The sequence below is a fragment of the Larus michahellis genome, chromosome Z, assembly GCF_964199755.1.
Source record: "Larus michahellis chromosome Z, bLarMic1.1, whole genome shotgun sequence".
In the NCBI taxonomy this organism is placed as follows: Eukaryota; Metazoa; Chordata; class Aves; order Charadriiformes; family Laridae; genus Larus; species Larus michahellis.
In genome coordinates, this window is record NC_133930.1 from 80,721,985 (window position 1) to 80,746,648 (window position 24,664).

Below are 24,664 nucleotides of genomic sequence, written 5' to 3' on the forward strand. Positions count from 1 at the left end.
ATATCCCTACAATATACTGCTGAAGTGATGTGCTAAATATGAGCTATATCCACAGTACTGAACACAAACTGCATGCAAATGACAGTTATTTAAATCTGACTACACAGAAACAGCAGTTCTTATGGTCTCTAAGCTGTTTCCATCTTCTTCTACAACACATCTAACTTTTTAATAACTGGAAATTCAGATACTGGCATTTAGATCTTATTCCTGGAAGCCATTTGATATAGGTATAAACTTATATTCATGTAAAGCAGCTTTAAGGATCAGGGCTTGAAGCCCTATTAAAAATAAAGAATTAATTTAAAGGTCATGGAATTTTATTAGGGTGAAAAAAAATTCAGAAAGAAGATTCAGAAAGTTGTCCTTGTATATGTGCAGTAACTGTCGATATGAGCATCGATAATCAATATATTTAAAAAATAGAATAATTTCTATATGTAGGAATTACATCTTAATTTCCAGGAGAAGCTAGAAGCCCAAGGAGGCTTTTAATTTTCCAGAAGATGCTGTCTTTGCATATGTATGCAGACCATATGTGTAAATGTACACTATGACAGACTGAAGAAGAGCTAAAATCTTAAGGTACTGAAAGTACTCTGTTTGGCTCTGTACATTCTGTTTACTTCAGTCACACTTGCACGGAGCAAACATATTGTGTGGAGGTATTGTGAAGGACAGTTATATATCCCAGCTCATTACGTGATTAATTGTCTCATGACTTGGCTTCCGTTGGCCAGGAGCACCGGTTACCGTGTACCAGTACAGCTGGAGATTACACAGACACAGTAGGTATATTCCTACATACCCGTTTTTTGAATGTATGGGCCTCCTTTTTTTTGGTCAAGCACATTCTTACTGCTGTCTCATCTGCTCTTGTGTTCCTGACAGGGCTTTTTTTTTTTTCCCCCACTAGCAGTTATCGCTTCTTTTGTCATCTCTTAAAACATCGCTTCTAAATACAAGCAAAGCCTAAGCACTCTATAGTCCCTCCCACACAGAGGCAGAATTCAACTTGGAATGAATTGTTGTGCAACAGCTGTGTGTGAAACACTGACTCTTTAAATTTTTAAAGTCTGCAGATCTCTAAAATGGGCATGAAAATCACTGTTGCCCAAAAGAGATGATGTACTACCGCATCCACATTGGCTATAAATCTGGTTTTGCTAATCAAACCTTTACCGATAACTAAAAATCTCTAGCTTAAGCACAGGGGTGCTTTGGACTTGAGCTATTCAACCTCTCACTATATGGACCGGAGTTTGAAGATTGCTGGTCAGCTTAGCGTAGTGGGGAAAAGAGCTGTAGATCACGAGCTCAACTTTGCACATTTTAGCTATTGGCTATTTCAATCATTCTGCAACTAATCAAATTGTTTGCTGACTCCATGTAGCTCAAGTGCTTTTTCCACAATCCAATGTTCTGATCTGAGTGATATTGAGTAACTTGGTTGTAGCAACTTATGTTAATTGTTGTTCTGACGACTAATCCTACAGGCAAGACCAAATCAATGTTTTTGTTCCCATTGAAGGAATTTAATCAGCACTTCCTCTGAGACAAGGTAACAGGTCACGTGTTCCTCTTTCTAGTCCATCACAATGCAAAGTGAAACCACAAAACAGAATTTACAACCCCCCATTTTATTTTGCATTTCAATAGAATTGGAGAACAAAAAATGTCAGTGATTACTTCAGATAATTTTTATCTATTACTAGATAAAAAACTTGAAGTCAAGGATTTATAACTTCCAAGTGACTCCTAACTACACAATGGAATATCACATTTTTGCCCAGCCCTGGTAAGTTTATAGAGCCATACAGCTCTGCAGTCTGATTAGCAGAAAGCATTTATCTCCATAAGCTTGACTCACAAATTTAAAGCAAAACAAAATGAATTTTCTTGACCTATCAACATTTTAATTATTATTGCTCTGATTTCTGAAGTGTGATTCCAAGTATGTTAGTAGTCAGTGTGGTATGGCAGCACTGAGGTGAAGAATATGATTAATATTTTTTCATGCCTTCACATGAATGTCTACTATATGTCAAAGGCAACATCTTTACCAATTTGCATCAGTAGCAGCTAATGAGCACACAGACATTTCCAGACAAGCAAACTTTTCATATGATTCTGTGTTAAGCTACAAGTCTCCTGGAGGTGACATGAAAGTGAAGTGATTAGTTATGTTCCATGCAATAGAAGACAGCTTTTCAGATGGTAATGGGAAGAATTGCTACCTATTTGCTGATATGTCCAAAGAGATTAAACGCTTTTTATGCTGTAGTAGCATCTGAGCCAACAGCAGCGCATTATTCTGTTACCATACTGGTCAACACGGTTCCCATGTGTAAGCAATGGCTATCAGAACTGATCAAATATAAAGGAATAGGATGTTACTTTCTACTTTTCAACAGTGCCATTACTGCTCAGTGACTATCATGCACCTCCATTATCAAATCCTCTCTTCATACTTTTATAGTAAGGTTGTAAAATTCACTTTTGGTCTTTACCTGCTGTCCAAGATTGTTCCGAGGGCACAGACTGAATATAAAGTTAGGCAATTCTTAGGTAGTCAGAAGATTTTTAAAATGGAAGCAAAAGGATTTTCGAGTTCTTTTGGCACCTAATAATGGCTTGCTTTTCCAGTGCTAATGCGTTTTCATGACGTAGTGTTTTAGGAATTGTGCCTAGATGAAAAAGCTAGAAATAGGCACTACAGAGCTGCACCGACAGATCAGTGCTCCACTTCCACCTACAAAAAACTGGTCTGAGGTGCACTGTGGGAACTACAGGCAGGTCAGTCTGCTTTGGCATCTTGTTGAGTCTCTAAGATAACTAAGTACCAGGATAAAGACAATTTGTTGGAAAAGCAACTGCTGGAAAGCAGCTCTGCAGAGACAGACCCGGGAGTCCTGGTGGACAACAAGTTGACCACGAGGTAGCAATGTGGCATATATATAATGAGTAAGTGTAGCAGTTCAGTTAAGAATTTTTCGATTAAGGCTTAAAAAGCTATGATTTCAGAAGGCATCTCCTTTTAATATCCTTTATAGGCTCTCTACTTCGTATTCTGTAGGAAGCCTAATTATCCAATGATTTAATATCATACCGGGGAAAAAAAAAAGTTTGCTACCAAGAAGGGAGTTGTATTTCTAAGCTGACAAACTAAGAAATAACATCCCTTTTCCTGAAATTCCTCCAAAATAAACATGGTCAATAAAGCCACTAGATAGCTGTGACTTTTTCATTCCAGCTAGAAAAGAGACAGAAGGTATTAGACAATATTGTCCAGTCACCAAAATCCAAATCTTTTAGCATTTTCCTTTCATTAATAAAACATAAATAAATATTTGAATTTATTGTAGATAAAAACTTCTCACATTGTTTACAAAAATGCCTATTTACAAAATCTACAATATAGATTGATTTAATAACTTCCACTTATAATTATGGAAACAGAACCATTCACAAAATTTTGTGACAAAAGGGCAAATTGAAAGTTACCTGTCAGTAATACACAAATAAGCACAACAGTTTACAAATTCATCTTGATGCATTAGATTCTGACGGCTGAGTAAGAACCAGGAGACCCCACTGTGCTGACAATGTCTGTATTAAGAAATTCCAAATAAAGTTGCACACCACAAAATTACAGTGCAATTACCACAGCCAAGTTGTTTGATTCAATAAATTAGCAATAGCACTAAACTGTGTTATTATATATTTACCCATAATCCACTTATCAAAAACTTTAACACTATGTTATAAAAATTTACACATCTCAGTCTAAATTCCCAATAACCTCTTCATCCCATGTACTCAGCGCCAGTGCAGAAAGCTCTCATGACCCTGGAAACTTCTTAATGTCTTTCTTGTCTAAGTCTCCCTATGTAAAATTTCTTGTGACTTCAAATCTTTTTGGCTTAACGTGGACCACAACATTGTAAGGTTGGATGCTGATCTGCTAACCTAACTGCAGCAGGATTGACAGAGCAGGGGAATTTGTTTCTCAACTTCTTGTCTTGTGCAAGAGCACCTAATCTCAGCAAAACTCACAACAAGGAGGAATGTATATACTTCACTACAGCACCTCTTCATCAGGCATGCCTTTGCATCTAGTAACACGAGTAAGAATGAACTGCAGTTTGGAAAATGGAAGAGCTTGAGTTGAAGGTTTAAGTGTCTTTCAGGAGTTGCAAAGTTTAAGTGAACAAGACTAGTATCCGCTTATAGGAGAAGGAAATTCCTTCCTTATCTGATCAAATTTGAAATCACGTCATTCATACTCCAGCCCCTGGCGTACTGGGAATTACAGGTTGTGACTCTCACACTGTCTTCTGAAGGGGCTCCACCATGCATAAAAGATGCCAATCACATCAGAGACCAGAAACTGCTTTTCCTCAGGCCCCTTCTTCGGTCACAGAATAGCCCAGTGACATCTCTGCTTTCCCAAGAGGAAGCACTCTTCTGCATTACATCCCTTACACATGGACACTGCAGGCAGGTGCAATTTTTGCTGTTCACAAAAAATTACACTTCTCCTCAGTTTTTCATACTGGCTAACTTGTCCAATTCCCTACCCAGTAACCTGTCTCAGTGAATTACTCAGGGTCTACTTCTTGTACTTCGCAGACATAGTGACACAGATGTCACTAGGCTAGGTGATGACTAACAGTTAGGCTTTCCTTTATTGACTCAGACCTCACTTTTAAAGTATATTAACCTGTCTGATATTAGGATTCTTCATCACTAAATACTAGTAATGAACAGCGTCAAAAAAGTTAATCTTTAAATCAACATGCAATTAATGCTAGAGAAATTTAACTTCTTAGGTGAAGGGGACGAACACACTACACTTTATTAATAAATCTCATTTCACTTCCAGCAGTTATATTTGTATGTCTAAGATTAAAGAACAGCTTTTAAAGGGCAGCATGTAACTTGTGCCCCATCTTGCCTGCAGCGAACTCAATGGGAGACCCACCACCAACTTCAGCAGAGATGAGAAGAGGCTGAACGGATTCATCATGCACTCTGGCAAAGGAATTAAATTCTTGAGGATTTTCCACCTGACACTTTTTATCAAGGAAAAAACTTCCTCTGTCTAAAAATGAACAAACCCAATACTCACTCAAATGCGCACCCGACGTAAAAGTTAAAGGTGTTGTGAAAAAAATTGTGGAAGGACCAGGAAGTAGGAAAAAGAGGAGGATGAAGATTCAGTATTCACAGCACAGTTCCTATACAGACATTTTACTGCTGTCCAGAAGAGAAAGAACTTTTTAGAAACACTGGAGAAAAAGAAAGAATCGTATTTGTACAGTGGATGTAAGGATTCAAATTTGCTTTCAAAGTTAAAAGAATACTGGGGAGTATTTTTCCAGGAATATTTGATTTTCTCTAACTTTGATCTAATAAATTACAACATGGTTGCTTTTTATGCTGTGCCTTGGATGAAATTTCAGAAAATGGATGGGTAAAAGTGAATTGCATAAAAATAGGAACAGAATAATTACAAAATTACGTTTCAGCAGCAGGAACACAAGTGGAAATCGATATTATTAGAATAACAGTAGAAACAATATTACAAACTACACATTGAAACTGATCTTCAGTGAAGGCATGCAGTGTTACCACCAACTGTACAGATTTACCAACAAAGGCAAATCATATTTATGGGTGAGCTCTACCAAACAGGTTTTGCTGTATCAGTAATGGATATTAATCAACACATCAGATTCAAAGGGTAAAAGTTTTGTTTGATACTTCTCTGTAAACAAAATTTCTAAGTAACTACACCAAACCAAGAGCTGGACAAATTATATCTAGCATTACTACTAGGAAACAATCACTGATACAAAGGAAAAGGGTCTGAATTAAGAGTAATTCCGTCAGCTTTTCTTGACAAAGTGCTTTATGATACTTCTGAATTTTTAAAGTTTTAACTCTACTTCATTTCAAAAACTCACTTGCACCCTTTGGAGTCCCAATTTATGTACATCATGACAGCAAGACATGAAGCCTTTCTCTCTTGGTATTGCGGTGCCACAGAATTTTTCATATCCATTCATCTCCTCATTTATTTTGAAGCACTGACTGCCTTGAGTGAGTAACTGTGTGGCTGCTGATCCTCCAAGCTGCAAGCCTGCATCCGCATGGGGTGGCTCTCTGGCTGACGGCCACTGCCTGTGCGGCAGCCACCGAGGATGCCACGTGCCTCTGATCTGACAGGCAATGAACGACTGCTCTTCCCGTGCCGAACCCTGAAGAGGCTAGAAAGCAGACTAAGTTGTGATGAATGACAGGCTATTTTCCTTTTAACACAACCAGAGATAAAACCCTGGAGATATTTTGAATTTCTTGTAAGTCCTCAGATCATCTAATGGAATGCAACGAATGAGCATGGTGGTGGTCAGGGATTAAAATAAATGTAACCTACAAGCATTGCTCATTCCTCTCCGACGTATCTTACATATTGCTGCATCCATGCTTGTAACAGGAGCTTTGCTGGACTCTCCGTCTGTCCAAAGCAGCAGGAGCTGTGAATTTTGCCTCAGCAGGAAGTTGATCACTGAACATATTACATTTCCTTCTCCTTCTAAAAACTGCAGGTGGGATCTGTGCCGAGCCTGGAGATTTCAGTTCATTTAGGGCTCATGTAACCATGTTTTTTTTCCATTTTCTCTTTAGTTCACATGGATTTTCATCTTTCACAGCTTGGCTTGAATTCCGAGTCCAAATGAATCTCCGAAATGTGAATCAAGTTTCCAACCTCCAACTTTTGCTAGGTTTATGCCGTATTCATCTATATTTCTACTCTGTGCCCGGTTTGTTAACTACTGCAAATCTCAAGGCAGTTTCATTATGATGAGTTTCTGTGGCTCTAAAAATTATTTCCCTCTCATTGCTCATTCCTGTGTCCGCCAAAGGGTAGCAGCAGATTAGACCAGACTGACTTAGATGGCAAGCCACCCTCTACAATTAATCTGTTTTGAAATAAACAGCCTATAACTTATAAATACTAAGCCTTGAAATAAGGTATTTTCCAACCAGACTGGTACCTGAAACAGAAAAAATGGTCCTGTGACTTGGCTATTGGGAACTTTGTTGCGCTTACTGCAGCTGTAAATCATTCTTTCCATACATTTATACTCATTAGTGCTTTTATTGAAGGTGTTTTTCCATACTTTAAGGGGTTTTTTTGGTCATAATAACTGGTGATTTGTTTTCAGCTCGCTTGTACGGGCTACAGTCTGGCTTTTATTTCTTTCACAGTACCAATCCCTTACCTGCAAATTATTTTTCATTTCTGTGAGGACATAAAAAAAAAAAAAAGTGTGTTATTGACCAGACCAGGAACTTAAGAGCTATAGAGGATACTTTAAGAATAATGGTGTGCTGTAATTTTTCTTTTAAGGCTTAGAAATGCTGAAATATGCATTGTCATAGGCTTTGCTATGCATAAAAATGGACATAAAAGTTCTTGCAACACAGGAGCAGTGGATTGCATTTATAAGGTAGGTATTTTTTCTCCTCTGCTTTTTGTGAATGTCTATGATTCTATGTTACTGAAAAGGTAGGGTCGTATTACTGCCTCAGTAGGAAGAACAGACAGGTGGAAGATAGGTAGGAGAAAGAATCCCTGACCCCAGTGCGACCTTCCTGCCCTTTATAGAGGGTAATTGAGGGGCATCATGAGTCAAGAATGACACAATGCCAGAGAAAAGCAGATCATTTGTTTTAAGTAAGAAAACATGGCAAGAAAGTCGCCATGACAAGGTGGTTCAAGCTAAAATGAGATGTTACCAAGTCAGGTTGTAGACACCTGAAAATAAAGTTGAGTTCATATTGTAGTTATTGGCATAACCGAAAAGCTACTATTGCACTGGATGACTCATGTAGTAAGGAGAGGAATAAATGTGTAAAATATGCCTGTTGAGTCCTAAGGGCTTGTCTGAATATTTTACAATGAGTTTCTGCCAGATGCATGAGTAAAGATTGTATCCTCTACTGCCTAACCAAAGTAAGATATTAAGAAATGAATTTTCAAAGGGAGCTATTGCTGTACAGTACTACTGCAGCAAGACAAAAATGTACCCAAAGGCATAGGGCCAAGGACCTTGTTTCAACATCAAACACAGAGATCAGGCTAATTTTCCTATTGTACTGAAAGGAAGAACTGCAGTTTTGATCTGCTGAGCCTAATTTTGCACACCTTTGCAGCATACATGGGATGCCTGGACAAAGAAGGGCGGCAGCGGAAGGGCCAGAGTGCGCTTTGTTGTTTGAAGACTCAATATTAGGAGCGTTAGAGTTTGATTACTATTTCTTACTAGGTCATTGAAATGCCTGGGAGAACATTTCAATTTTAACAATGTGTTCTGTCACTTCTATAACATTTTCTGCCTCTTTGCACTTTCATATCAATACACTATACAGAAATGCTAGCCAGACAATATTCCCAGAACGGTGTAGCCTCAGCAAACCTCGTTAGTTTCAGCAAGAGATTCAAGATGGGTTTTGTCCAATACAAATACAGAAATTGTGTTCTGTTCATGATTGGGTGAAATAGTTAAAAATGTATATAAAGCATCACCTTTAGCACTCATACATTTAGCCTACTTTCAGCATTTATTTAACCTCTTTCTGAGAACATTACTGTTTTTATCCTTATAGCATGTTCAAAAAAGGACATGACGAATTACCTAGACTGAGTTGAATTAGATGGGTTAAAGTCACATTTTACTGTCAAAGTTTTTCCTCTTGCACTTTCAAAATGTATTTCTAGTGTGTTTCTGTTCTAAGATATTTCTGTAATCCAAGGTGGTCATAAATCAAGCATCAGCACTAACTCTATATTAAACTGACACATTTCTCTTAGGCACATTTTTTTTTCCCATTCTTTGTTTTGTCTGAGATTAACCACACATTATTCCCTAATCCAGAAAGGACATCACATGAATGATAAGTTAACTTCCCTGAGTACATTCAACAACGCAAATTAATTTCTCTATGGGTAGTGCTTGTGTATACATATACTTAAACACACATGCATATATACATATGTGTAAGATCTCCTTAATTTTTCATGCAATACTGAATTTGTCATCTAAATAATGACCAACAGGGATGTATATATTCACTGAATTTTAATTCATTGTATCCTTCTCAAGTGAGCTGAGAATTCTAGCTTTAAAATTTAATGATCCTTGAAGAGAAACAAACAAACAAAAATTCAAAAATTAAAAGAAATTATTATCTTTGCCTTAAACATGAATTAAAGAACAGTTTCTACTCTCTTGATTAAAATGTGGCCTGATTAACATTTTTAACTGTTGTTAAGTCAAGACCAGGCTCTGTTCCCTGCCATTCCTTTGTACCAGTCCAATATTTGTGTGGCCGTGAAGTTCACCGGAACAAAGAACTGATCTGATTCATTAATTACCTTTTTTATTTCCTGGGTGAGATTCTGCTGGAACAAGGCAAACAGCTAAAACAGCAGCCCAGAATGAGCAGGTACAAAAGCAGCAAGATGAACAAAGAAGAGATGAAGCAAGGCTCCTTCGGGCAGCAGGAGGTCTAATTCATGTCAGCTTTCAAGGAATAGTTACTTTACAGCATGATGCAATGAAAAACAGGGGTAGGGGCTTTTTGTACCAAATTCCTGACAAAAAATAGAAAACCTGTTTGGAAATTTCTGGAATTTGAAGGCAATTACAAGAGCTTGTCTATTTAGTAAATTGGAAAGACAGCAACAGGAAACCTGTCTTGGTTCAGTTAAAGATCATAAACTACAGGTCATCTCAAAAACTCTCATGTTTTGCATGTGCCTTAACAAAATTTCCAGTACATCCTGGCAAGACACATGACAATGGAACAGAAAGTCCAATATAAAAAAATAAATTGTTTTTGTACCAATTAAAGCATATATTCTTCTTTTGCAGATGATTATAATGCTCTTAATTCAAATACAAGAGTATGTATTTCTAGAAACTACAATTTTTTCTATAGCTCATTTTTTTTCCTAATGAAAGTTGAAAACCTGAATCAACTGATTAAACATGAAAGGTTGGTAGATATCAACATAAAGCATTGACGTCTTGAACTGTAGAGCAATTTCAAGAACACAAAATGAAAATTAGTATGTTTGGTCAGTTTTATTTTACAGAAATTTGCTACATTTTATATAACACCAGTATTTCAGATCATAAAACTGTCAGATATTCAAAACAATCAAGAATATGCTTAAACCCAAACTTCATATAGAATTATTCACAGAATTATCCAAACTGATATTTTGAGCTGTAGGGAAAGTTAGGTTCTCCTAAATCTCATTCAAAGAGATTTTAATAGCAATCAGTGATTTAGGGAACTCAGGTCCATGTTGATCCCTGTCAAGAAAAGTGTTTCTCTACAAGCTTTAAGCCACAACATATTGTCAACTGGAGGTGCATGAACAATCTCCTGTATGAAAATTCCCCTAGGTAGTCTGGAAATGAAGTATGGCTGTAATGGGATCATGTTTACCATTCAACAACAGTCCAGTGCTTAATTTTAACAGGCCATTTTCATGAGCTGAAATCACCACAAAGCCTGTTACCCGGTTTATTAATTTTAGAAAAATGGTTAAGTTCTGATTCTTATCCGTATTTTGAAAACTCGGACTTCTTGGAAGACAAATTTTAGCCAGATGTAAAGCTTCCCCCTGGAAACATAGCATTTAACTGTTTCATAAATTGTTTTATTTTCTCTGTGCACTTTTTATACCCTCATCCTGTGATGTTTGCATTGTGTAGGGTTTTTCTAAACCTAAGTATGGAGTTTTTTTGAACCGTGAGCCAGGGATCGTAAGAGCTGGAGCTGGGGAAGACAGAGATACCCAATGGTCACTGAAGACTGAGCATCAAGCAGAGGAATTCAAAGGACAAGCAATTGAAGTCAAAAAATCCCAACAAGGGAGGACACTGCCTTGAAAGCACAGTTACAAGTGAAATACACAAGACAAGAAATACAACAAAAGAGCAATATAGTCTTCTCAAAAAAATACTGTGAAACTTATTTCTCCTGTGCTACAAATCATACAAGTTGCAGGTGTCCTGTATTCCTTGGAAAAAATTTTGAAAGAAAGTAAATTCTAAAATCACAGCGCATACGAACATTTTGGATGACGCTATCTGGCCTGCGAGTATAAGGCTGCATGTAAGCAGAAGTCTTGAAAGTCTCTTTAAACCTAGATCTGTCAGATCTTTAGATAGTTTTGAAGTAAAAATGACACTGAAAGAAGGGGTATTTTTATTTAAATTAAAAGAATACCACTTTGATTTCCACAGAGAGGAAGGCAGAAGATGACCAAGGGCAGTATAATCACATTAATGTACCAAAACATAAAGCACAGGAAACAAATGAAAATAATGTGAAGGTACACCGCTTAGCAGGATTTCTGACACGCTAGACAAACTGAATTGGTGCATTTGCTCAATGCATTCCTCCTACATATGGGTATGTTGAATACACAAAAAGGGAGGTGAAGTGGCTGTAGCATATGTAAAAAATATTTACAGTGACTAATTTGATCTATATCTTTAAGGAAAGAGCATGAGAAAATTTGCCATATGCTTTAATGGCAGCAACTCCTGGCAATCAGCAAAACAGAGCTCCAAAATGCACAATGGTGAAATTGTAATGTGTCCACTGTACCGTACAATCTGCTGGATTAAAAAAAAAAAAAAAAAAAAAAAAAAGTGATCAAATATTACCTGTGGAACTCCTCACAAATTATTGCAATTTGCAGTCCATGTTGCTCATGGGAGATTTTAACAATACAGATTCGTACTGAATAATACAAACAGTCTGACACTGACGAAAGTGGCTCCCTGTTGCCTGCAAGAGAATTTTGTGATCCAGAAAGTAAAAACTTCAGCCCTGGGAGAAGCTTGGAAGCAGCACTTCAGCCCTTGGAAGCAGCACTTATTTATAGAGACTCCGAGATTAAAGAAAGCTGTAATGGAGGTAATCATAATTAATAGCTTGAATTCAGCACAGAAGCAAGAAATAGGTTCAGAGAGTGCAATAACAGAAGGAGATGCAGCTGCATCAAGGAAACGCTGAGGCCTTAAGAAATCTGGGAAGTAATATGGAATTCATATAGTTTAGCTTTTGCTTTCAGAGCATGGGAAAAGGTGCTCTCTTTCCATTCTGTGTTTCCCAAACGTCTGCAGGCAAATTTTGCAAGTACCAGATGCTCAGTGAAATATCTCTTAAACAGGTTGATAGCTTTATTCCGGAACAATTCAATATGTTACGAAGCTGTCAGTGCTCTTGCACTCCATATTACTTCGGCTCTGCCTCATCTTGTGCTTTCCAGAATGAGAAGCAACTGGTTTAAGTATCATTTATGCCCAAATGGCTAAATATATCACCAGCTAATAAGAAAGAGAGAAGACTAAATTTAAGTCTCTTCAGAAAAAAAAGACGAGATGAGGCCAGTGCTTCAAGTAAGAAGTATAGGTAAATAAAATAGAAGAAGACCCCAGGGGAGCAGAAGCATTATTGGGGTGTGAAGCACATCAGCTGGCCAGGAGATCACCTCCATGTCTTCTGAGAACTTTACTTCACGGCTGAGCCCTTAGAAAGCAACTCCAAACTTCATCCATGCCAGAAGGAGACTCAGAAGATCGTCAAGGTGGTCTAAATACGATTGCAAGCTCATTAGGCACTTCAGTGCTATTTTAGTACTCAGTTCCAGACAAGCTTCTTTCACTTCAGCTGCACTGGTATTAGGAGAGGCTCTTGGGACTAGTCAGAAGGATTTTAGGTGAGTGTTCCACAAGGCTCACAGGATCTGGGTGTTGTCACACACCTGGGAAGGTCTATACATGGAAGGGACTTATTTAGGACATTCACTAAGGAAAATTAATTATGGTGGGATTAAGCAGTGGAATAAAAAAATAGAAAAAACGGTGCATTAGGAAGAACAGTCTGACAAAGTACTTCAAGCTGATGAGTAACATGACAAGTCACCATTACAAAGCATTGGTATTTGGGATATACCAAATTAGACACCATTAGAATATGCATCCTGGAGAACAAGCTCGTAATGACAGGAGAACGGACTGTGTGATGTATTTTTGCTTTTTCTATTCTTGATCTAGGATATTTCGTATATTCTGTGATGTGGATTAGCAATCTTTGAGCTTTGTGAGGTAATTCTGAGACAGCAATCAGTAATTTACATAATTAGTGTAACAGTATTTAATTACATGATTACTGTAAATATGTGTAAAACTCTAATGGTGTAATTAGAATGTGTAATTACTACTTGTAATTACGTAATTAGGTATGATGACATATAACTAAACTTCTCATAAAAAAAAAGGATATTTACAAGCCCAGTTATAGGAACCAGTATAGTGCACAATTATATTGGTGGTATAAAAAGGAGAGTTACCTTTTTAATGCTAGATGTGCTAAAGCTAGCTCAAAAGTAGATGAACGCTAAAAGTTTGTGAACGGTGCCATAGTACTAGAAGAATGCATTGGCTTTCCTGAGCAGGGGTAGTTCAGTGATTATAGTCAGTACATACATTATTCCCATCCTTAATTATCTGTTATTTATTGATCACTCTTCATATGCTTAGCTGAATAACATGACCATAATGAGTGGCATAATGGAAGTATTCAAATATCTGCGTTGGGCAGCATTTTCCAATTACTGATTTAAGTAATATATTACTTTTCTCTTAAGTCCTCAAAACACATCTGATTTCACTCTCCTGCCATGATACCATTCCTACCCAGAGGAAGTACAGAACAGGTTTTCACCACTGCACTCTAGAGCTGCAGTGCCATGCCTCCCATTTACCACACCACACAGACTTTGCAGCCAACAGATTAATGGTTTAAAAAAAGCACAGTTTAAAACTCTTTGTCCTTGATCTCTAAACAAAAGCAATTTGACTGTTGTATAGACCCTTATCATAACTATAAAAAACTCAACAGAATTATCCTTTCAAATTCCTCAGTGTTCTTTCCTATGGGCTAGACGATGGAGTCCTGGGTCACAGTTGCAAGCATTTATCTACAGAAGCATCTCCAGTAAGATCATTTGACTAGGTGATGGGCTTACCAGTGCAAATCCCCCAAGCGTGACCCAGAAAGACAGACTGCAGGCAGCATATTTTGCAGTTCAGTAATTGACATTAGCAGATTTCTTTCACTATTTCAATATACTGGAAATTTGTATTTTTTGTACAGATATATTTTTTGTTGTATGCTTTCCAAAACAGAAATATGTATGTTATGTATATATAAATAAACGTAAACATAAAACCAAATCCAGTATAATATATAACACATGCAACTCCACACACAACATCTGTATTTACATGTAATTACATATATATCTATAAAAAGAAAAAGAAATATGAAGTAACAGATGATGATCCAGAAAATGCAATGATCACTTCAATAGCTCTGACTACCCCATTTCTAGTAAAACACATTAGTCTTATATGTTCTATAATCTGAGCAAGGGTCATGATGCAGTCAAAAAAACCAGAAGGGATAAACTCTGAAGAGATAGATGAGATTCCTGGTAGAATTCCAAATGGTAATTCAGCTGCACCTTGTAAGGAAATATATGAAGTGTTTTACCAGCAACTTTTACAGAAAACTTTAATAGATGTTCATTTTTTACAAATTCTTTAAGTTAGCCATAGAGGCCTGTAAAATTTCTCAAAGCAAAATGTAATCTTTGATTTCTCGCTAGAATTATATACACATTACGTTGGATGCCTCAAATCTTTGGCCTCTTGCATATATAAATCTGAGATTTCACTGAGGCTACTTGAAAAAATTCCCACCTTGTCATTTGTGGTTATTTGTCCATGTTGTTTTCTTCTCCCTTCTTCCCCATCCATGCACGATATGAGCACAGAGAAATGAATGCTATTCATTAACTTTGTTATGGTTTCATTTATTTAGAAGTCAACTTCTAACACTTTTTGTTTTATTTTTCCTGCTACACATAGCAGATCTTCCCTGAACTAGAAATCTCCTTTCTTGAATGTGGATAACTCCAGTATTTCAGGTATTTTGAATGTAATATCTAATACCACAATCACTAATACACAAATACTTTCCTTTTTTTCCGTGAGGTACCAGGCTTGACATATCTTGGGAGTATATTAGCTTTTTCCACAACACCATCATATTGGCGTCCTTTGTTCGACTATAACACGCAGGCTTTCTTCTCGGAAGTATTTCAAATTTATGAGCCTCTAGCATCTGTTATAACTGTTACATTAAGTTATATTGCATTTCGTACCCATAGCATTTTATTCTCTTTTTGGTTTTGTTTTGTTTTGGTTTGGTTTGGTTTTTTTTGATATGCAAGATTATATAGTCTTTCTTACGCAAAGAACTCCACTTTAGTAACAGCTTTAGGAATCAGACATTTACAGTGCATTCACAGTCAATGTTATTCGTAAAATCATGACAGATTTTTCCCAGTACAGATACTGGAGGAACTCCGCTAATGACTTCTTTGTAAACCAGTGGTCCAACTTTAAGAGGCTAGAGACGTTTCAGAGAAAGTAGCATGTATTTTTGCCGTTTTTGCTCTTACACTTGTTGATATTTGCTAAGAATTACTGTTGAAGGCAGGATACTTGGCGAGATGAACCCCTAGCCTGAACCAGCTATTGTCTTTTTCTACTTTGCACAATTTACTCCTTCTTGTTTGACTCTTAGATAATAATTTTGCATTTTGCAAATGCTTCCATCATATCAGATGCTTTACTTGAATGCATGTCAGATGTGCTTTCTTAAATTTTCCCCAGTTTGAAAAGAATAAGATGGCTATTTTGAACATTATGTATTTGTAGACTAGAGTAATATTTCCATAGTATAATTGTTTCTGCAAAAGAAAGTATTTATTTTATTTTGAAAAATAGATGTAAAAACACGCAGTACTTACTCTGCTGGCAGTTTCTTCCCATAAATTCACCTGGACATTCACAGGAATAGTTGGCAACGAGATCTGTACAGATTCCACCATTCTTGCAAGGTTCGGCTTCACATTCATTTACATCTGTAGGAAAAACACAAGATAATGTCAGGATTAGCAAAGAGAAATTGTAAAAGCAATAAGCACATGTTTTAAAGCGCTAAAATACAACATATTTTTACAGTTGACATTAGAAGACGTACATTTTTTAGCCCAGCAAACATGCTTCTGAAAGGACTGATTAAAGGATTGATTAAACAGGGAATGCTTTACAAAAAACCCAAATTGATCCCATACAGATTTATCTAGTTTCATATACGCACAGCACACAACAGAATTTAAAGTTTTGTTCAGAGATATTCACTCTAACTTGCAGAGGACATCAGGGCCACAAGTCACAGTTTGGCCTTAAATAAACAAATTCAACTAACATAGTACTCACTAGCGATCCTTGCAATTTCAAGAAATGTAGCTACTTCTTTATCAACAGATGCCAGTTAAGAATGTCTCTCAGTTCATCTTAATTCATTAAACATCTAATTGACAAGGTTGTTTAACGGTCTAAAAAATTTCCTTTCTGTGCATGAGTTAGTGGGCAAATTGAAACTAATAGCTTGATCTAGAAGCTTGCAAATTTTATTAAATTCAAAAGACAGAAAAGGTGGTTAATTTCATTTGAGTTTCCCTTTTCCGGCACACTTTGTCAAATGCTGCAAGAATAATACTCCCCTGTGTTTTTCAGTGTAGTAACCTTAAAGTATAGTATCAGATTATTTTTCTCAAATGCAATACAGTATTTTTCAGCCATAATGAATAGGCAGATGAAGGATAATGATATCTAATAATTAAAATTCTCCATCTGTGCATTTATGTTTATACTATATGGCAGAGAAACACTGTATGGATTTTATACAACATTGTCTCAAAGGGCTGCATCAATGCATACAGTTAAATGTTTAGAAGATGATAGCCCACACTAGCTTCATTAAGAGTTGAAGTCCTGTTGCGTTAGACACTGTGAACAGCAAACAAGAAGGTAGTCTTTGGCTTGTGCTACAATTTTACTTCACTCAGTTTTGCTTGGGTGCATGTTCATTTAGGATACAGCTGCCATAGAGTGCACACGTACACAGCACGGAAATAAATTCAAAAGAGAAGACACGTAGCATAGATGAACTAGTTGCATTCATTGGTCTGCAAAATAACCTATGAATTGAAGTAATACTCCTCACTGTTGTGTTGAATCTGCTTCCGTCCCCAAAGGGCAAACCTGGTTTGCGCTGCATGTACAAACTAAAGAAGAGGCTACGTACATGTCTAAACCTGAGGCAATAAGGCTTGTGCAGAAGAAGCAGAATTCAGCTCTGTCAACAAAGTTGCTTGATTTCTGGTAGCTGAGTATGTAACTTTTGTGCTTTTAGTTTGATCTTTTACATTTACTTGGAATATATGTACAAAAATTCTGTGTTTTAATAGACACGTCTTGCCTAGATCTGATTGAATTTGTGATGTCTCCAGGGAAGGCTGCACCTCTGGTCTTTTCTGCAGATCTAAAAAGCTGTGTAGCTTTTAGGTTATGTGTGCAATGTGTGTGGGTTAGGCTGAAAACTGAATAGCTGGGCCCAGAGGGTGATGATCAGTGGCAAAAAGTCCAGTTGGAGGCCACTAACTATCAGTGTAGCCCTGGAGCAAATACTGGCCTGATCCTGTTCAACATCTTTACTAATGATCTGGCTGGTGAGGCAGAGGGCACCCTCACCTAGTTTGCTGGTGACACAAAACTGGTGTTACCAGATACACCAGCTGGGTGTGCTGCCATCCAGAGGGACCTCAACAGGCTGCAGAAGTGCACTGAAGAGGAACCTTATGAAGTTCAACAAGGGGAAGTGCAAAGCCCTGCCTCTGCCCCTGGGGAGGAACAGTCCTAAGCACCAGTACGCACTGCTGGGCCGGCCAGCTGGAAAGCAGCTTGGCAGACAAGGACCTGGGGGTCCTGGTGGACAACAAGCTGTCCATGAGACAGCAATGCATCCTCATGGCAAAGAAGGCCAACAGCCTCCTGAGCTGTATTAGGCAGAGCATTGCCAGCAGGTCAAGGGAGGTGATCCTTCCTCTCTACTCAGCTCTGGTGAGGTCACACCTAGAGTGCTGCGTCCAGTTCTGGGCTCTCCAGTATGAGAGAGACATGGACATACTGGAGAGAGTTGACTCATAAATGCATATAAACACCTGAAGGGAGGGTGCAAAGAAGATGGAGCCAGGCTTTTTTCAGTGGTGCCCAGTGACATGAGGAAAGGCAATGGGCACAAACTGAAACACTGGACATTCTGTCTCAACATCATAAACCCTTTTTTTACTTGGAGGGGGTGACTGAACTGTGCCAAACGTTGCCCAGGGTATTTGTGGAGTCTCCATGGAGATATTCAAAAGCCATTTGGATATAGCCCTGAGCAACCACTCTACATGGCCCTGCTTGAGCAGGAGGTGGACCACATGACCGCCCAGAGGTCCCTTCCACCCTCAATCTTTCTGTGATTCTGTGATAATCTTCCCATTGTTGTGAACAGAACTGCAGGGACTGACCTTCAGCTAAATGTGGCAGCTTGTTTCAGTTCTTTGAACCAGAAAAAAATCAGATTTTTATACTAAAGTTGGTGATGGCTACTGATCTCTGAGTTTCTTTTTAATCTGTTGTGTCTTATTATTTGTTGTGTATAAAGATAATAATGGACTAATAAAAATTCACAGGGTTATCTGATTTTCTGTCTGTTATAGAGGAAGAAGAGAAGTAACAGCTTAGTGTGCAAAAAATAAAACCTTCCAAGTGAAATGACCAAAGAACGGACCTGCTCAATTCTAAATTAAATTCTTTATCTGTATTTATAAAATTTAACAAGGTTCTTCAGCTCCCTATTTGCCTTTTTAAGCAAAGCCCATTAACCTTACATTTTCATCAGGTTTTTCATCATCTTAATATAGGCTAACACTTTTGTGGGAAAAAAATATCAAGGTCACTGTGAACTAAAAAACATTAAGTGAACATATGAACTGTCTCTTACTTGGTGAAATAAAGGTAGTAATTTATCCTCTTAAAAGCTTTTCTGTGTAAAGATAATATCTTCTCAAGATATTTTAATTTTTCTAATTTGCCATTCATATTGAAATATGTAGGAAAAAATGCCCAACTTTCCAGCATATTCTATATTGTCTATATTATGATGTAGAAAACAGACAGAACCTTAAGTACCAAATACTTTTATAGCAATCCTCATATTCTATCCCTATGGAGCAATTAGCTATGATCAGTGCAGAAAGATGGAAGTTTTTTATTATTACCTTTCTTACTTGGATCCTACAGCGATTTTTTTTTCCAGTAATTTGAGAACCTTTAGTCCCATCAGTTCAAACAAATATCTCATATTTGATGGACAAGGAAAGACTAGATAATTGCAGCATCATGTTTGACACCAGAACAGATATTTAGTTGGAAAGATAATGAACGGAACTATGTTAAAGAAAGGAGCATAAGTTCTACAGAATTATTTAATTTACTCTTCATTATTTAAGTTGATTGAACATATAGATGTAACATATTTAAATAAAAGTGCTTCCTGCAAATTATGGTCAGATTTTATTCAAATTCCTAGATGTGCCAATTATGATACTAAACTTTACACCAGCTGGTGTGTTTCTTTTTTCTGAAACACATATATTCCCTTTTAGACTTTGTCATATTGTCATGATTAGAAGTAAATTTGAATAGAAATTTTAAAGTGACAGAGTTTCTGGAGTAGTTGCTCCTAAGGACAATAAAGGCTCATAAAGAAAAGCTTTCCGTGTGTTGTCAGATAGGAATTCTTCACTGACTATGCAATCAACCTGCCTATGTGAGACGGATGTGCTTTTAATGTAAATTTCTAATACAAAGTAAAATCACTGTAGGTTGCTCATGATCAGGTAAACTTAGATTTTATGCTGGGTCAGATTTTGAAGTGTAATTTAGATAACAATCCTACACACTGCAATAACTAAACCACAGATAGCTGGGTACTACCAAAGAATTCAGAGTTCCTCAGAGAGGGACATAATAAGACTGAGTGAAATGGGCTCCTGAAGAGGTTTAAATGCTAACACAGGAGAAGCCCTTATTTCTAAATATTGCCCAGGTTAACTAAAACAACAAAAAAAACCCCCACAAACTGAAAAACATAAAAAAAATCCAACCCAACCCAAAACCCCCAACCTCCCCCATGCCCAGTCCCCCAAGATTTCTCTACTGAAGATGGTTTCTGAAATTAACAGTGGTGCAGGAACAAGGAAACTCCGACCATTTTCTGAAAATAGATTGTTCCTTGAATAATAGCTTGAACGGATAATACAGTTGATTAGGAAGTAAAGGTTTCTTTTTATGTTGAAGATGATTAAATTTACGTTTCCTACCTTTAAGATCAAACCATAGCTACAAAGCTATTAACCACACTTCTGTTTGAAGCACAGTCATTGTGCAACTTGGAAGAGAACTATACTGTCAGAAACCGGGCAAGTAAGAGAGAACTTCGCTATATTACATAGTTATTTGCCAAATCATCATAGGGCAGAGTTCTGGGGTTTTGTCCTTCTTTGTTGGATTGTATATATTTTTTTTTTAATCCTTTAAGTATTTAATAAAACATGAATGAAAACTAGTACTGTACTTGCAAATGTAATATAATTAAAAATGCATAATCCCCATTTTGGAATTTACCTGTTAAATACAGCCACACGTGCTTTCCTGAAAAATTACCCCACATGAAATGGATATATAAATTATGTAACTTATAATAAAAAAATTAAATAGTACATCCAGTAATTTGAGTTCTTCTGTAAGCTACTTGGTATAAGACTGACTTTTTGTGACGAAGGGATGGATAAGCTCAATCAGTTGGTTTTGCCAACACAGCTTGCCTTTTGGCTGCAAATGCACACCAGTATCTTGTTCCTGTCCCCTGCTTTCTTGTTCTTTACTTAGCCCAGATTCCTGGTTTCTGCCACCTGAGCCTTTGTTTCTGATCCAGGACTACCTTTTGGAGTACAGACTTCTTGAAGTTCGCTCCTGCTGACAAGAAACTTCTTTCCTTATCCTTTGATTTTATACTCATTTGGGCTTACTAATCACACTTGGTCTGCTCATCTCAAGTCTAAGTCACGGTTTTAATCAGTCTTCTGTCTTGATAGAATGGTTGGCCCATCGCAGCGACAGCATCTAGGTTCAAGTGTCCATACTGGAAGTCAGCTTGGCTCTTATTAGGAGCATTGATTAGACATAATCCAGTTATGTCTTACGAATATTGCAAATTTTTTTTTCCATAATAAAGTCAATTTAGTATACAGAAAACAGATGTGAGCAGAAGATCAACTGGTTATAACCTCTGTATCATAATTGGCTTCTATGAAGACCCACAACTATACACTGTATAAAGATCAAGTCACAATTAGAGAAACATGAACCCCTTGCCCCCAATTTTTTTTTTTTTAAAGAAAACCAGAAAACTTAAAAATTTCCCTAGCCAATTCTATATCAAAATGTATGTTGTTGATAGCTAACAACCTGTTCAAATACCTTTACATTTGGAAACCGGTCAAGTATAAAATGGAAAAACACGTAGTATGGAATAATTTTTTGTTTTAGCTGGAGCTTAGTCTAGGCTTTTCTTATAGCGGATTGATGGTTCTTGATATATTTTTTAAATGTATTCTCTATATTTTTTTCTTTACTGCATATTGATCCTGGAAGATTTAATTACATTAATAAGTACTGTATTAGTAAGACCACACAAAGTGTATGACCTTACTTGCAGAACTTTGTAATACACTGTTATTGTTTAAACATGAGCTTTCATATACTCAAACTTTTAGTTATTACTTTCCTAACAAATACTATGGAAGTCAGATTATATACTCTTTTTTGTTATTACAGATTTGTACCAATTCATACAAGCACCATATTTTTTTATGAGACATTAAATGGTAAAGCTTCACTGAAAAGACTAAAATTATACCAGATTTATTTGGTAAAGACTCTGACTTAAGAGAATCAATAGAATTTAATACGGCTACCTTAGCAGTGAGCTACTTAGTTAAATGATAAAATTCAAAGGATTACAGCAATTCACATATAGAAGGACACATCTCCTTTAAGAGTAGGAGACTTTTGGTAAAATATTTACCAAAAAAACAAAAGTCATGAAAATGTTCTTTCTCATATTCCTATGGTTAACTATAACAATACTGAATTGTAAAGGTCTCCTAAATGAGGACAATCTCATTTTTTTTCAAAAAAGCTAATAAAAAAGATAAAAAAAAATACTTAAACAGAATATATAAGCATCACCAAAAAGATTGCAAGCACAGGTAGATCACCTTCAATTTTTTGTTAAAAGACACAGAAGGGATACGTAATTGCCATGATAATAATTAATTTTATTATTGTTAATTATAGGTATAAGAAAGTTTCTAACCTCTTTCTGAAGAGGTTTTTGGCTGTAATTAATGTAAAAAAAGAATAAGCTGTAACTTCAGCTATGATTTAACCAGGATTATACAAAAACCAAGCACTAATATATTACTGGTACAATCCTGGTGTGAAACATTTAAAAAGAACTGGAGCATATTCCCATGAAATTTGGGAATATAGTATATATTATTAAACCTGAAGGGGATGTGTTCAATGCACATTGAACACAGGGCAGACATCTGTTAAAATTTAGTGATTTGATTGCTTTTTCAAAGCTAGTTTCCTGACCACAGAAGGCTCTAAAAATGCTGTGCCAAATAACCTGCAGGAAACTTCAACTATAATGTCATACTGAACTGATTCACTGTTCAGATATCCTTATTATCTGATCTTCAAAAAGAGCAAAAAACAGCTTTACATTTGAGACGAAACAGAGCAAGCCTTTTTAGCCCACCTTTAGAGGCTAAACATTATATTACCCCTACTCTCGTTATTCTATATGAAGTTTTCCTTCTCCTGCAAGTATTTGGTACAACATATTGTGGTAAATGTCCTCCAGAATAATCCATCACAGAGCTGCCTGTTAGAATTTTTCCTGAACCATTCAGTACACTTATTTCAGATAGTATTATTCTATTAAGAAGAGTAAGTCAGGTAACAGAGTTACTGAAGTTGTGTTCTTGAACCCAAAAGAGACGTCCTAAATAAACAAGCCAAGGAAATAAAAAATAATGTCTGGACGCAAATCAGAACTTTTGGCTTGACTGTGCATGGCTGTTTGAGACACTCTCCTAACCAGCAATATACGTTAGTGTCCAAACACATAATAAAAACAATTTTGAGAAGAGTTCTGTTGCTCCTATCTAGAGTTCTGTCAGAAACTGCCTCTTAAGCATCCTCCCTAATGTAGCTGGCTCCCCTTTCAAAGCAATTTTATGTCCTCTTGGGCTTCTTTAGACTAATTTATACTTTTTTCATTATGTTTGTGTAACAAGCCCTCATAAAATAATAAAACAAAAAAAAGGAAAAGAAAGACTTCATATTGCATCTAAACACTTATCTTTTTCCTTAGTTTGGAGAAAAACAAATGTTATTTCCCATCTTAGTGGCTTCTGAATAATGTTAGGTCAACTTGTTTCAAGAAAAATTGGAATATATAGCTATGATTCTGAGTTCACTTTGATTCATAAAGAAATACGAGTTCTGATAAATGGAAAATGAAAGAGTATTTTGAAGGTTTTTTTAATTACATATTCTTAAATCTAATGTGGCAAGTAAAATCTTTACTTTTGACCAAACAGAATTTTTTGTCATGACTAATTTCTTTCCCCATCAGTGCATTTATCATCTTTTCCACCTGTAATTTACACCTGTATTCAAAGCAATGCTGTTATAGTATCAGTGAATCAGTTGTAGCATCTATGTGTAAAACAATCTATTTTAAAATAGATTTATTATCTGTAACATTTTCCTAGCTTTCTTCGTAGAATCATAGAATCATTCAGGTTGGAAAAGATCCTTAGGATTACCAAGTCCAACCACCAACCCCACTCTACAAAGTTCTCCCCTACACCATATCCCCCAACACCACATCTAAACAACTCTTAAACACATTCACGGATGGTGACTCCACCACCTCCCTGGGCAGCCTATTCCAGTGTCTGACCACTCCTTCTGTGAAGAATTTTTTCCTAATGTCCAGCCTAAACCTACCCTGCTGCAGCTTGAACCCATTCCCTCTTGTTCTATCACTAATGACCTGTGAGAAGAGACCAGCACCAACCTCTCTACAATGGCCTTTCAAGTAGTTGTAGAGAGCGATGAGGTCTCCCCTCAGCCTCCTCTTCCTCAAACTAAACCGTCCCAGCTCCTTCAATCGCTCCTCATCAGATTTATTCTCCAGGCCCTCCACCAGTTTCGTTGCCCTCCTCTGCACTCGCTCCAGCACCTCGATATCTCTCTCGTATTGAGGTGCCCAGAACTGGACACAATACTCAAGGTGTGGCCTCACCAGTGCTGAGTACAGGGGGACAATCACCTCCCTCCTTCTGCTGGTCACACTATTCCTAATACAAGCCAGGAGGCCATTGGCCCTCTTGGCCACCTGGGCACACTGCTGGCTCATGTTCAGCCGCTTGTCAATTAGAACCCCCAGGTCCTTTTCT

The 24,664-nt window shown here is 37.0% G+C and overlaps 1 protein-coding gene across 2 annotated transcripts in view; it reads right to left on the reverse strand.

The window, feature by feature from the left end:
• Positions 1 to 24,664, reverse strand: part of EDIL3 (EGF like repeats and discoidin domains 3) — a 268,965-nt gene that overhangs the window by 85,796 nt on the left and 158,505 nt on the right. For both annotated transcript variants that reach the window (XM_074569401.1, XM_074569400.1), the window contains one exon: positions 15,977 to 16,090. In XM_074569401.1, the coding sequence (XP_074425502.1) occupies positions 15,977 to 16,090 (114 nt within the window). The remainder of the gene's footprint in view (positions 1 to 15,976; positions 16,091 to 24,664) is intronic.